The sequence below is a fragment of the Haliotis rubra genome, unplaced genomic scaffold (assembly GCF_003918875.1).
Source record: "Haliotis rubra isolate DU_JTF1 unplaced genomic scaffold, ASM391887v1 Scf981, whole genome shotgun sequence".
Lineage (NCBI taxonomy): Eukaryota > Metazoa > Mollusca > Gastropoda > Lepetellida > Haliotidae > Haliotis > Haliotis rubra.
In genome coordinates, this window is record NW_025767725.1 from 31,090 (window position 1) to 46,154 (window position 15,065).

The window sequence follows — 15,065 nt, forward strand, 5'->3', positions numbered from 1 at the left end:
AGTGATCAACAGCATGTGCATCGATCTGCGCAATTGGGAACCGATGACATGTGTCAACCAAGTCAGCGAGCCTGACCACCCGATCCCGTTAGTCGCCTCTTACGACAAGCATGGGTTACTGAAGATCAATATTCTAACCCGGACCTTCACGGGTCTTTTTGACAATAACCAGCATTGCTTCTGAAGATGGCCGACCCACATAGTTCCAGATCAGGAATTAAATTGTTGAAATATATTTTTACGAAAAGCATTTGAAATTGAATCAGTAATGGCATTAACAAAATACTTCCAACAAATACTTCCTCAAGGAAACTTTAAGCACTTTAGCAGGATCTAATGCCAAGACTTCAATCCACCATGGGCTTCATAATTCAGTGTAAACAGATTCTATTGAACACAAACAAAGGAAGGGTGACAGCATATGGCCTCTCAAAGAAGTTATCTCAAACAAAGACTGAATGTCATCGAGGCAAATGAGGAAAGTTTTGACCAACAGAAACAACACCTGCAGGTGTAATCACTACTGAAATATCACAAAAATGTTAGATCCTTTTTAACGCCCTTTTTAACATTCTCAATTGAAATATGAGCCTCTAAAGAGTTGCCACGGAAACACACACAAGGAAAATGTTTCATAAATGGCTTTTGAACAGTCATTGTAAGGATAACATGCTTTTCACCTCCTTGATGACGAGTGGTATATCTAGCGCATATTCTTCTCACAAGTTAATGTTTTACAAGAATTGAGAAGGCGTAGGAGTGGTTCTGCTAAACGTGAAATGTATGCGTTACATTTGATGCATGAGATTACATTTCATGTATGTGTTACACTTCATCTATGTGCTACATTTCATGTATGAGATTACATTTCATGTATGAGATTACATTATATGTATGAGATTACATTTCATGTATGAGATGACATTATATGTATGAGATTACATTTCATCTATGTGCTATACTTCATGTATGAGATTACATTTGATGCATGAGATTACATTATATGTATGAGATTACATTTGATGCATGAGATTACATTATATGTATGAGATTACATTTCATCTATGTGCTACATTTCATGTATGAGATTACATTTCATGTATGAGATTACATTATATGTATGAGATTACATTTCATCTATGTGCTACATTTCATGTATGAGATTACATTATATGTATGAGAGTACATTTCATGTATGTGTTACACTTCATCTATGTGTTACATTTCATGTATGAGATTACATTTCATGTATGAGATTACATTATATGTATGAGATTACATTTCATGTAAGTTAGATTACCCTATATGTATGAGATTACATTTCATGTATGAGATTACATTATATGTATGAGATTACATTTCATCTAGATTACTACATTATCATGTATGAGATTACATTTCACATGAGATTACAGGTATATATATGGATGAGATTACATGTATCTATGTGATTACATTTCATGTATGAGATTACATTTCATGCATGAGATTACATTATATGTATGAGATTACATTTCATCTATGTGCTACATTTCATGTATGAGATTACATTTCATGTATGTGTTACAATTCATCTATGTGCTACATTTCATGTATGAGATTACATTTCATGTATGAGATTACAGTATATGTATGAGATTACATTTCATGTATGAGATTACATTATGTGTATGAGATTACATTTCATGTATGAGATTACATTATATGTATGAGATTATATTTCATCTATGTGCTACATTTCCTATATGAGATTACATTTCATCTGTGTGCTACATTTCATGTATGAGATTACATTTGATGCATGAGATTTCATTATATGTATGAGATTACATTTCATCTATGTGCTACATTTCATGTATGAGATTACATTTCATGTATGAGATTACATTATATGTATGAGATTACATTTCATCAATCAGATTACATTCTATTGTATGAGATTACATTTCATCTATGTGCTACATTTCATGTATGAGATTACATTTCATGTATGTGTTACACTTCATCTATGTGCTACATTTCATGTATGAGATTACATTTCGTGTATGAGATTACATTATATGTATGAGAGTACATTTCATGTATGTGTTACACTTCATCTATGTGCTACATTTCATGTATGAGATTACATTTCATGTATGAGATTACATTATATGTATGAGATTACATTTCATGTATGAGATTACGCTATATGTATGAGATTACATTTCACGTATGAGATTACATTATATGTATGAGATTACATTTCATCTATGTGCTACATTTCATGTATGAGATTACATTTCATCTACGTGCTACATTTCATGTATGAGATTACATTTCATGTATGAGATTACATTATATGTATGAGATTACATTTCATGTATGTGCTACATTTCATGTATGGGATTACATTTCATGCATGAGATTACATTTCATGTATGAGATTACATTATATGTATGAGATTACATTTCATGCATGAGATTACATTATATGTATGAGATTACATTTCATCTATGTGCTACATTTCATGTATGAGATTACATTTCATGTATGTGTTACACTTCATCTATGTGCTACATTTCATGTATGAGATTACATTTCATGTATGGGATTACATTATATGTATGAGATTACATTTCATGTATGAGATTACATTAGATGTATGAGATTACATTTCACGTATGAGATTACATTATATGTATCAGATTACATTTCATATATGTGCTACATTTAATGTATGAGATTACATTATATGTATGAGATTACATTTCATGTATGAGATTACATTATATGTATGAGATTACATTTCATCTATGTGCTACATTTCATGTATGAGATTACATTTCATCTATGTGCTACATTTCATGTATGAGATTACATTTCATGTATGTGTTACACTTCATCTATGTGCTGCATTTCATGTATTAGATAACATTTCATGTATGAGATTACATTTCATGTATGAGATTACATTTCATGTATGTGTTACACTTCATCTATGTGCTACATTTCATGTATGAGATTACATAATATGTATGGTTACATTTCATGTATGAGATTACATTATATGTATGAGATTACATTTCATGCATGAGTTACATTATATGTATGAGATTACATTTCATGTATGAGATTACATTATATGTATGAGATTACATTTCATGTATGTGCTACATTTCATGTATGGGATTACATTTCATGTATGAGATTACATTTCATGTATGAGATTACATTATATTTATGAGATTACATTTCATGCATGAGATTACATTATATGTATGAGATTACATTTCATCTATGTGCTACATTTCATGTATGAGATTACATTTCATGTATGTGTTACACTTCATCTATGTGCTACATTTCATGTATGAGATTACATTTCATGTATGAGATTACATTATATGTATGAGATTACATTTCATCGTGTGAGATTACATTATATGTATGAGATTACATTTCACGTATGAGATTACATTATATGTATCAGATTACATTTCATATATGTGCTACATTTCATGTATGAGATTACATTATATGTAGGAGATTACATTTCATGTATGAGATTACATTATATGTATGAGATTACATTTCATATATGTGCTACATTTCATGTATGAGATTACATTTCATCTATGTGCTACATTTCATGTATGAGATTACATTTCATGTATGTGTTACACTTCATCTATGTGCTACATTTCATGTATTAGATAACATTTCATGTATGAGATTACATTTCATGTATGAGATTACATTTCATGTATGTGTTACACTTCATCTATGTGCTACATTTCATGTATGAGATTACATTATATGTATGGTTACATTTCATGTATGAGATTACATTATATGTATGAGATTACATTTCATGTATGAGTTACATTATATGTATGAGATTACATTTCATGTATGAGATTACATTATATGTATGACATTATATTTCATCTATATGCTACATTTCATGTATGAGATTACATTTCATCTGTGTGCTACATTTCATGTATGAGATTACATTTGATGCATGAGATTACATTATATGTATGAGATTGCATTTCATCTATGTGCTACATTTCATGTATGAGATTACATTTCATGTATGAGATTACATTTCATGTATGAGAATACATTTCATGCATGAGAATACATTTCCTGTATGAGATTACATTTCATGGACGTATTACATTTCAAGTATGTGTTACATTCATATATTAGATGAAATTTCCTGTATGAGATTACATTTCCTATATGAGATTACATTCCATGAAAGTGTGACATTCCATGTATGAGATTACATTTCATGTATGGGATTACATTTCATGCATGAGAGATTACATTCCATGTATGAGATTACATGTTTATGCAAATATATGTCTTTGAGCCGCAAATTGAAGTGCATACCTAACTCGTCTATCCATTCATTTTATTCAACTAAGATGTCGAATCAAGCATTTCGAAATACCTAAACTACTGTACCGCCCTTATCTGGACGATGATTTTCTTTCAGAAAATTAAGGGTGGAGAATGTACTCACGTCGTTTCTGGATCTAATGAGCGAATGGGCGTTGTTTTATGCCGCTTTCAGCAATATTCCAGCAATGTGACGGTGGGAGTCACACATTGTATCCATGTGGGAATCGGAGAGCATGGTATCAAAATATTCCGATTTATTCAAAACCAACTTCCTCGAACAATCGAGGTTAGTGAGGGCGAACATTAGAAGTAAGGATATTACTGATAGAATTAATCTGCCGATGTGAAGTATCTGCTACCTGTGGCGATATCAGTCAAGTGAGTGAGTGAGTGAGTTTAGTTTTACGCCGCACTCAGCAATATTCCAGCTATATGGCGGCGGTCTGTAAATAATCGAGTCTGGACCAGACGATCCAGTGATCCACAGCATTAGCATCGACCTGCGCAATTGGGAACCGATGACATGTGTCAACCAAGTCAGCGAGCCCCGTTAGTCGCCTCTTCCGACAAGCATGGGTTGCTGAAGATCAATATTCTAACCCGGACCTCTGTTCTCTTTATAATGTTCCTGACATTTGGTTTTTCTTTGATCATGCACTTTATCTGCAATTTCTGAGTTTGGGATTGGGGTGGATAGTGCTTGCATCATGGAAACAGCTCATTGCTTTCCATATCTTCATCTGACCCATATGAGTTGCATTTAGGAGTTAGTGTAATGAACAAGGTCAAATTCCTGTGGATAATCAACTTTTTAATATAATGTTTTTTATAATAATGCGTCTGATACCTTTATTAAGCAAATCACCAAGCATACCGCATATGTTTGTAGTCGAATAATGCATAACCAAGACCATCATGATATAAATAAACCAACCTCAGAATACAATACAATTCTTTTAGTGGCCTGGAGTTTTAACAACACGTCTAGATGACGCAGCACAACACGTTTCAGATAAATATATTTGTATTTTTGTAATTAGAATTAGGCCAGAATGGCACTTGTAATGCTTTAGTTGGTGCTCGTCATCCTTTATAGAAATGACTGTATTTTATATAAAGCTGACTGATTGTGTTAACACATACAAAATGGTTTCTTTCTAATCTGTTCATGATAAGGTTTCGTATGGAATGTTGATAAAGTCGTGTTCTTTTGACACTTATCCTCTAGCGAATTCCTTTTGATGAGAGTCACGTGTTATCTGTGTTATCAATTTATAGCTTAATGTTTTTATGTTGTTGATTTTTTCAAAAGCAAAGAATGGTAATTTGTTTGACATATCCATCTATTCATGTTTATACAATTTACGACGATATACTTTTGTGTTACTGTAAATAATGAACAAGTCCATAACACGCAAGTATTGAACCAGAGCACTCTTTGGTACGTGGTTTAGGACCTGATTTGTGTACAGAGTTGTCTCCCTTAGTCAATGGCCTTCTTTGCGCTGTGGAAGACGGAATCCAAATACTCATGATCTGTATATGCTTTGTGGTGTTTAAAAGGAAACCCGTTGACTTGTGCAAGTACAAAAACCCTTCATTTAAACTTCCTTCAACTCATTGTCATGAAAATATGGAGAACACTATTGAAGTTTTTGAAATGCATTTAGTTTGACGAACGTGAACGTTTAGCTCTGTAGCATATATAGAATATAAAGAAGTTGTTGTCCATAAAATTGTGTCATGTATTCGATAAACACAATTATCCGAAAATTTTCAAAATGGACAGGTTCAGTATATACTCGATATATATGGAAGGATTTGTAATTAAATAATACACAATTTGTTAGATCTGTTTAGGGTACAAGCAGGAACCCACACTATCGGTCTACGAGGAGTAAATCAAAAGGTAGACTCTGTCAATTATTATATTCTACATGCAACCAATCAGTTTGTGTATAATGTAGAAGTTAATCCCGTATACTGGATTGATGGCTGGTTCTATTTGTTGTCCATATTCTCCACCTGGATTAATCTAATTATCTTAGAACTACATGTTATCAATCATTTGAGGTTGTTTGTTATCTGCTGTTTATCACCATGGCCAGCAATTTTATTTTTTGTGTTTCTCATCGCCCTACCGACCCTTCTAATTTTATTGCCGACATCCCCCCAAAACTGGATTTTTTCGTTCCAACACCGCCGACTCGAACCTAAAACGTACCGCCTCGTCATATATGATTATCTTTTAATCAGACGCTGCCACAAGTCCAAAGAACGCGAGAAATTGTAATAAGAATTACAATAAATGAGAATCAAGAACATTATTCAGATAATTTTGTCTTTATTAAGTGTTTTGGGTTTTTGGGGGGTTCTTTCCCCGACCGACCAACCCATGTTCAGAATTTGAAGGCTACGTGAAACATGAAAAATTGATTCCCTATATAATACGTCTGATCACCTGCTTGTAATCACTGTTAACTTGAAAACGGTGTAAGAATCTACATCGAAGCGTCGCTCTGTTCATGAAGGAAGTTGTTATCCATAAAGTCGTATGCTAAGTTAATGTCTCGCGGACATCTGGAATGACGACCACGAGGTTAACATGGTTATAAAACCATCAACTATATATAAGATTTTTAAAAACTACATAAGGCCAAAGTAGTAAAAAGGACGAAGCTTTGCAATAAAGATCTACGAGATTTAATAATTGAACAAACCCCAGCGAATCAAGACACCATTAATGTTATAAAAACTCTGATAATAAATGCCTTGTTTTACGTTTCTACATTTGCATACTGTTTACTTAATACAACACTACACGCAGAAAAATAACGTGTTTTTCTATTTCTTTAACATGAACATATCTATGAACATGAAAAAATCTTTGTACCAAGTGGAATGTCTTGAAGGCCATGCCGCGTGTTCAGTAGTACCTCGAACCGAAACATGAGCCTCATTAACCAATTCAGACAATGACCTACTTTTCAGTCGATCCGAATTTTCTCGTGGGAAAGTGAAAAGAGACATTACAAACAACTATGGTTACACTCAATTCGAATTTCCTGCTTCATAGGAAAATGGTATGTACAAATTAATCTTAGTTTTAAGGTTTAATAAAATCGTATTTCAATATTTAATGTCGCGGTTTAGGCAGCATGTCGTTAACAAAGACGTCACAGACTGATTCACAATTCATCTAGCTCACTGGTTACACCTGTTATGTGTCTTTTGTGATTATGTTATGTCTTTTTGTAACGTACAATGTGATTGATATAATATCAAGTCCGTACCGGATCGCCAAACTTTTCTAGCGGCCGAGCCTCGTTTTGGGATTTCTACGATTTCCAGAAGGAGCGTACTGATGCAATATACAAGTGATTAGATGTATCAAATAATCCTGATTAATATCTATATACCCAGTTGACTGAGGTCGTCTCAAAATTCTGGACTGGTTATTCTACTAAGTTGCGCAATAGGACGGAACCCAGTCAGCAGGAAACGAGACTGTTGTGTAGTCAATGATTTGACTTGGCCACCTCGTCTGCAATTCCCCGTGTTTCTCCTGTAGTGTTCAACACTCTATGTCCTTTGAATCATCAATTTCTGGGGGCGGTGGGGGTAGCCATCTGGTTCGCACGTCATGCCGAAGATCCGGTTTCGACTCCCCACATGGGTACATTGTGCGAAGCCCATTTCTGGTGTCACCCGCCGTGATATAGCTGGAATATTGCTAAATGCGGCGTAAAACCCAACTCACTCACTCACTCACTCACTCACTCACTTATCAGTTTCTGAGAATCAATGTTGATTTCTTGGCTTAAGGGATGGGGGTGAGTCATGTTTCATGTTTCTTAATATGGAACCCGTTCTGTGAACTAACCTCTGAGACACGCGACGTTTAAGATATGACGTCATGAAATTCGTACAGACCAACCAACTGACTTGTAAGGAGGTGTCAAGCACACATCGACTGGCAATATTTCAGCCATATTGTGACTTAAAAAGTTATAAATTAACAATAAACACAATTACATTATAAAACACCTGTCAACGAAGGACAGTAAAACAACTAGATTATCACAGGAATAAATTTAAGACTAGTAATTAAATCTAAAATATTTTACTTTTAAATGACAATACAATATAAAAACCGGCTATAGATTGCGAACAATGGAAGGTAGATCAACAAGGACCTATTCTATCCTGAATGCTTACGAGGAATACTATTTTAGGAACCAAACAGACACATCTACGGCTCCGACAAGCCAAGGACTGTGATCAGAGATAAACAGAAACTTGAACCTAGATCCGTAACTAACACGACCCACTCAGCAATGACTGTTTGGCCAACCATGTCTCGAAATAAAAACAGAACAAGATACTTATAAAAATGCATTTTATTGTGAAAAGTTCTCCATTAAAACAACAAAAGCCTGTGTTTAGACATTGTTAGATCCTACGAAGCAACGTGTATCATAAATTCATAATTAAAAGATTACACGTATGGAAAGCATTATAGTGTGCAGTTACACGATGATTACGACTCCATCAATTCTTTCAACAAAATATTTAATATCTGTTGCGTATCACACTGGATGTGCTATATACTTGTCAGTCAGATAGCTCTCAGAGCCATAAACTTACAAACATGCTGTATGAAGAATACAATATGAATCCGTCCATTCGTTCAACAAAATATTTAATATCCGTTGCGCATTACATTTTATGTTATGTACTTATCAAACAGATAGATCTGAGATCCACAAATATATAAACAAGCTGCATGATGAATATAAATCCGTCCATTCTTTCGAAATATTTAATACGTATGTCGAATAATACATTCTGTGCATATTGTACCTGTCAATCAAATAATTCTGAGACCCCCCCCAAAAATATATATATATCAATCCGACCATTTTTCAAAACATAAAATGCGTATGTGCATATTGTACCTGTCAATCAAATATATCTGAGATCCGCATCCCCACCCCACCCCAACCCACCCCCCCAAATTAAACAGACACGCTATGTGATGATAATATCCAGCGTCCTTCAGCGAAGGGGATTCCCCACTTCCACTCCTCCGCGATGTGTCAGTACTTTGGGGGGATAGGCTGCAGGGGCAGGGGTTGTTGGGGGTACCGGGTAGGCGGGGGAAGGGTATTGTGACATCTGTTGGTTACCGTAGGCGCCCTGATCTGCAAATAGTCAAATTTATACAGGTTTCAGATCAGACTGTTTCATAAATTATATTATTGTCATTGCTTCGTTTCGTCTTGTAAAAAGATCAACCCTCGAAGTATTTATGAAACATGTAAATCAAGCTTAATTTGGATTTCTTTATGTGACAGATACAAGATTGAATTTCCATATTCATTATACTTTTATGTTGGTATTATACGGGAGCATTGGATGCCCAGTCGTTTAAGGCGACGCAATCCACTGTGTTGGACACGCCAGAAATCTATGAATGTCGAATCGGGTGTTGAATCCCATTTCGCCTTGTTGAGGTTTCCATGTTCCAACACCATACATTGCTCGTTTCTTTTGGTCTGACCGAAGTGGTAAAACTTCTGAGATGCGTATTATTTCAGCTATATCAGTGCATGGCAACTACATGGAGGAGCAAAATGATGCAAAGGATGGCGACGTTACACGACGTACACGTAGATGACCCGATGAGTATGCGTATGGTGCCAATAAACCAACAAACATTAGCATAGCAAATCTGGGATTCGAACCCATGGTTTTCTGACGCCAATCTCTACACAACAAATTCCAAGCCTCCAAGGTTATTGTAACCACAGGCAAACTGTAGTACAAATAGGGTTGCGCAACAGAGAAAAAATGACCAGACCACCCAATTGCGAAGCGAACAAAGGTTGGCAACGTACTTTCCTCGCTTCGGTTCGAAAAATATATTTAATATCAAAATGAAATATCGCCACCAACAAAGGTGAAAACCCATTTCCTCACAGGGTTGTGCTCTCAGGTTTTCCAACCTCATATTGATGATTAAAATATAATTAATTAAACATTTTAACATCGCCACTCATGGCATATCAAATCGTTCTTCGCTTCCATTACCTCTGCCGGCGCAACGAAGTGAAGGAACAGGGGAGTTAAGTCTAAATATACTTGCTGAGTCATATGTCCGTCATATGTAATACTTACGGAGTTACCTTCCTTGCTTCATCACCCAGTACAACAAAAGTGTGTTGTTTTTTCTTCTTCTTTTTCTAGTAGAATAAATGTTACGAAAATTCTAACAATAACGACTGCAGATAAGAAAAACAATCTCCAACAGTTTGACGGTAAAATTAGGTAATATGATGTTTCTTTTCAATTTCCGCTTATTCTTGTTCCTTCACGAGTGACGCTGTTAAAATGTTGAATTAAATATATTCTAGGTGAGTAATTATTAAATATGAGGTAAGAAATATGAGAACACAACCCTGTGAGGAAATGGGTGTCTACCTCTGATGGTGGCGATATGTTATTTTAATATTAGAAATATTTTTCGAACCGAAGCGATCGAGGGAAGTACGTTGCCAAGCTTTGCTCGCTTCTCTCGCATATAGTAAGACTGGTCAGTTTAGTCTTTGTTGCGCAGCCCTATTTGCGCTTCAGTTTGCCTTTGGTGTAACAAAGGTACATAGATTCGTGGAAAGTATCCATACTTGCGGTGTTTGTAACCACTGCAACGGAAGCGGCCTGAGTGTTATGTAGCACAGTAGCCTGGTTCAGGTTATTTCTTCTGTGAGCTTGTCGACAGCATGCTCCTATGCAACTCAGGACAATTGCCAGACACCCGCAGATGATACCAATGCCGGCTCTGAAATGATAATAATAATGATTAAAAGTGAGTGAATGAATATGTTTTTACGCCGCTTTTAGCAATATTCCAGCAATTTCACAGCAGGGACACCAGAAATGGGCTCTACTCATTGTACTCATGTGAGGAATCGAACCCGGGTCTTCGGCGTGACGAGCGAACGCTTTACCCACTAGGCTACCCCACCGCCCCGGAAGTTTGGAAATACGTAGGGTGTGACAGCATTGCATGCATAATCTACACTGTAAACATGAGGTGAATCAAAGCTGATATGTTTAGATATAAACTGACACATATCCTGTTTCACCAGAAACAGTGTAACACTGAAGCATGTGTTTCTTTTTTATCCTGGTGACCTGTCCTGTCAAGCTTGTGTACACGAGTTATTGATAGTGTTGAGGCCGCTCAACAATATCGAGGTAGGGTACATTATGCACTTGTTGAAGTTTCGACTTGACATTGGTTTTCGTCCAGGAAGTACTATAATACATTTTGTCCCTCAAACACACGTTCTTGACGATTCGATCCCTGTTCATGACATACTTGAAGTTTAAAGATTATACTGACAACGCTCCGTTACAATCGACACCAAGAGGATACAAATCTGGACTGACTGATAATTTGTAAACTGTGTCAGGGATTATCCAAGTTAACTTGCAGCATTGTATCCCCAGTATTGTATCCCCAACATTGTATCCTCAGCATTGTATCCCCAGCTTTGAATCCTAAGCATTGACTCCCAAGCATTATATCCAGCATTGTATCCTCAGCAATGTATCCCCAGCATTGAATCCTAAGCATTGCATCCCCAGCATTGAATCCTAAGCATTGACTCCCAAGCATTATATTCCAGCATTGTATACCCAGCATTGTATTCCCAGCATTGTATCCCCAGCATTGTATCCCCAGCATTGTATCCTCAGCATTGTATCCCCAGCATTGAATCCTAAGCATTGTATCCCCAGCATTTAATCCTAAGCATTTGAATTCCCAAGCATTGTATCCCCAGCATTGTATCCCAGCATTTTATCCCCAGCAATGTGGGTAATGCGGTTAACGAGGTATTAGTCATCACAATACATTGGGGTAAAATATTTCAACAAAAATTGCCGAAAATGAGAAACGATCTGTCATATTGTACATTGTACTTTCAAATTGCTTTTTATGCACTTTAAAATCTAAGTTTGATTCTAGCAGACCTCTACCTAACTGAAACACACAAACTGTTTCTCCACATTTTGTTTCCTGAATTTTGTGATTAATCGCAGATTTTGCGGTTTGGGGGATACCAAGATAAAAGGTCAAACCAATCGTGATGCTGAAACAGAGCAAAACCAATTTCATTGAGTTGACAGATAAAATGTAGAAAAATAAAACATAAAAACAGCTGAATTTGTATCAGTTTTTAGGTGAGGCGGACTACTTTGTGACCGACCCTCATACTTCCTGTGAACAGAGCTTCAGTAATTGAACGACCCGTCAGCTTCAGGTATGAGGACAGCTACAGTAGTTGGCCATAAGTAAGTCATCATTAGTGATATTCCCATAGACTTACATGTTAATTAACTGCTGCAAGAATAATTTTCATAAATCTAGTTTCGGTGGAATTGCTTTCAGTACTTTTCTACTATGTGGGAAATCATCTCAGCTACATATACATAAATCCCATTCAATTTTCCGATGATTATTAAGAAAACTGCAACTATTTAAACAACATATATAAGACGTACAGATCAGGTTTAACATGGCTTTCTAGGGAATAGACTAAAATTAAGTTGTACTGATGATGCTTAATCAGGTGTCATTCGATAACTAATCAACGGAATTATGAAAGAACATTTTGTACGTGTAGCTGAAGATGTTTGCCAAATATCAAAATAGAATTACTTCTACTCAGTTTATTAAAACTATTCTTTCAACAGTTAATTAACATGTAAGTCTATGGAAATTTCACTAATGATGACTCATCTATGGCCAACTACTGCAGAAGTGATATAGCCATCAAACATTGACCAATTTGACTCAACCCACGAGAACAGGTTTCAACTGATTATTTTATTGGCATTCTAGAAGTTGGGAATCAATAATGAAGCATACGACTTTATGGATAAAGGCCTGTTCCTTGGAAAGGAAAGTCGAAACTCAGTTTCTAAATTCCCTGAAAACAGTCAAAGATCCGTTTAATTAGTCACAACCTATCTAACATTTCCCGAAATGCCTTTCCATTTACCTTGACCTGTTTTGAAGAAAAAAACATCGATTTCCATTATAATATCATCAGTTAAGTTAACAGTAATAGGGATTCTATGGGAACTCATCGTTTTATATTTGGAGTGAAGATAGTGTTACAATATGATATTCAGCCCGGCCAAACAATAGCCGGGTTGGCACTGGGACTGAGTTGCTGCGTCGCTTCCATTTGGATGTCAACAACAAAAAGATGCTCACGGTTACCATAATAATGCTTGATAAATAAAATACCGTTGACAAACAACTGAAGTACCCTTTCAAAAGGCCGTTAAACGATGGCACACAGGCACACAGGCACACAGGCACACAGGCACACGCGCACACATAATGTTGATCATTACTTACCCGTTACTCAAACAACAGTAAACATATAATGTGTCCTCACAACATCCAAAAATACAGGTGATTGACTCGTACGCCCCGTTGCAAGTTTCAGCTAGTGCACCTGAAGAACACAAAGAAAAATGACGCCCTTATGTCTTGTAATCACCATCGTTAGAATGCCATTTTGGATCTTTCACTGAATCAAATTGTACATTTTTACAGGTAAAATCAGAATAATGATGTCCGTATGTCTTCTAATCTTACTCGTTAGCATGTCATGCTGGATCTCTCACTGAATCAATGTGTACTTTAGTACAGCTAAAATCAGAATAAAGGCGTCCTTGTGTCCTGCAATCTCCCTCGTTAGAATGTTATGCTGGATCTCTCACTGAATCAAAGTGTATCTTACTGCAGGTAGAATCAGACATCTTTTCATCAAATCATCAAAGTTGCAATTAAACCAGACGATGTAATGATACTTTGATATAACGGTAAATTGTAAATGAGAGCATGTCAATTAATACCCGAAATGTCATAGTCTGGATTAAGTCATCAGTTGAAGGAAAACCAAGTTCTATGGATAGTCAACTTCTTTATTGCTATGAGTGCTGCACTGTTGACTGTCAATAGACCTTGGTTTTCCTTCATCTATACAACTTCTAAAATGCCTCTCAAGGCAGTAGGACATTAGTTGTCAAACATGTCCATGGCGAATCACACGCAAACCCAGTAAGACACATTCATCAAAGTATTCAATTCTGCATCAATCAAAGTTTATCTTATTACAGGTAAAATCAGACATATTTTCATCAAATCATCAAAGTTGCAATTAAACCAGACGATGTAATGATACTTTGATATAACGGTAAATTGTAAATGAGAGCTTTCTTGTGTCAGTAAATACCCAAAATGTCATAGTCTGGATTAAGTCTTGTTGTCAAACATGTACATGGCAAATTACACGCAAACCCAGTAATACACCTACATGAAAGTATACAATTATGAAGTTGTCAAACATTTCAAATACCGTTTGTACCGTGAAATGAGCAGATAAAAAGTGTTCTGACATACCTATTACACAGCTAAGTAATATCCATGAGGGAACCAGAATATTCGCGGCCATTGTGAACACTGACGGCAGACCAAGTGAGTCAGTTTGCTAATTACACGGCTCTTATATGTTCTGATTGTCGGATGTACTTGTTTTTCCATGGACGGAAAGATAACACAAGGAAAGGCGGGACTGTATATTCC

The 15,065-nt window shown here is 35.8% G+C and overlaps 3 protein-coding genes across 4 annotated transcripts in view; all 3 read right to left on the minus strand.

Moving 5' to 3' along the window:
* The window catches only part of LOC124265522, a 97,015-nt gene that overhangs the window by 21,368 nt on the left and 60,582 nt on the right, over window positions 1–15,065 (minus strand). The window lies entirely within an intron of this gene.
* LOC124265523 overlaps window positions 9,391–15,065 on the minus strand; it is an 81,764-nt gene continuing 76,089 nt past the window's right edge. The window contains exon 5 of the mRNA XM_046700309.1: window positions 9,391–9,492. The gene's annotated coding sequence lies outside the window, so the exon portion shown is untranslated. The remainder of the gene's footprint in view (window positions 9,493–15,065) is intronic.
* Window positions 9,455–15,032, minus strand: LOC124265520. Its single transcript, XM_046700303.1, has 4 exons — window positions 14,883–15,032; window positions 13,833–13,932; window positions 11,083–11,237; window positions 9,455–9,600 (listed from the first exon to the last, which is right to left on the minus strand). The coding sequence occupies exons 1-4, from the start codon at window positions 14,932–14,934 to the stop codon at window positions 9,455–9,457; spliced, it is 453 nt and encodes a 150-aa protein (XP_046556259.1). The 5' UTR covers window positions 14,935–15,032.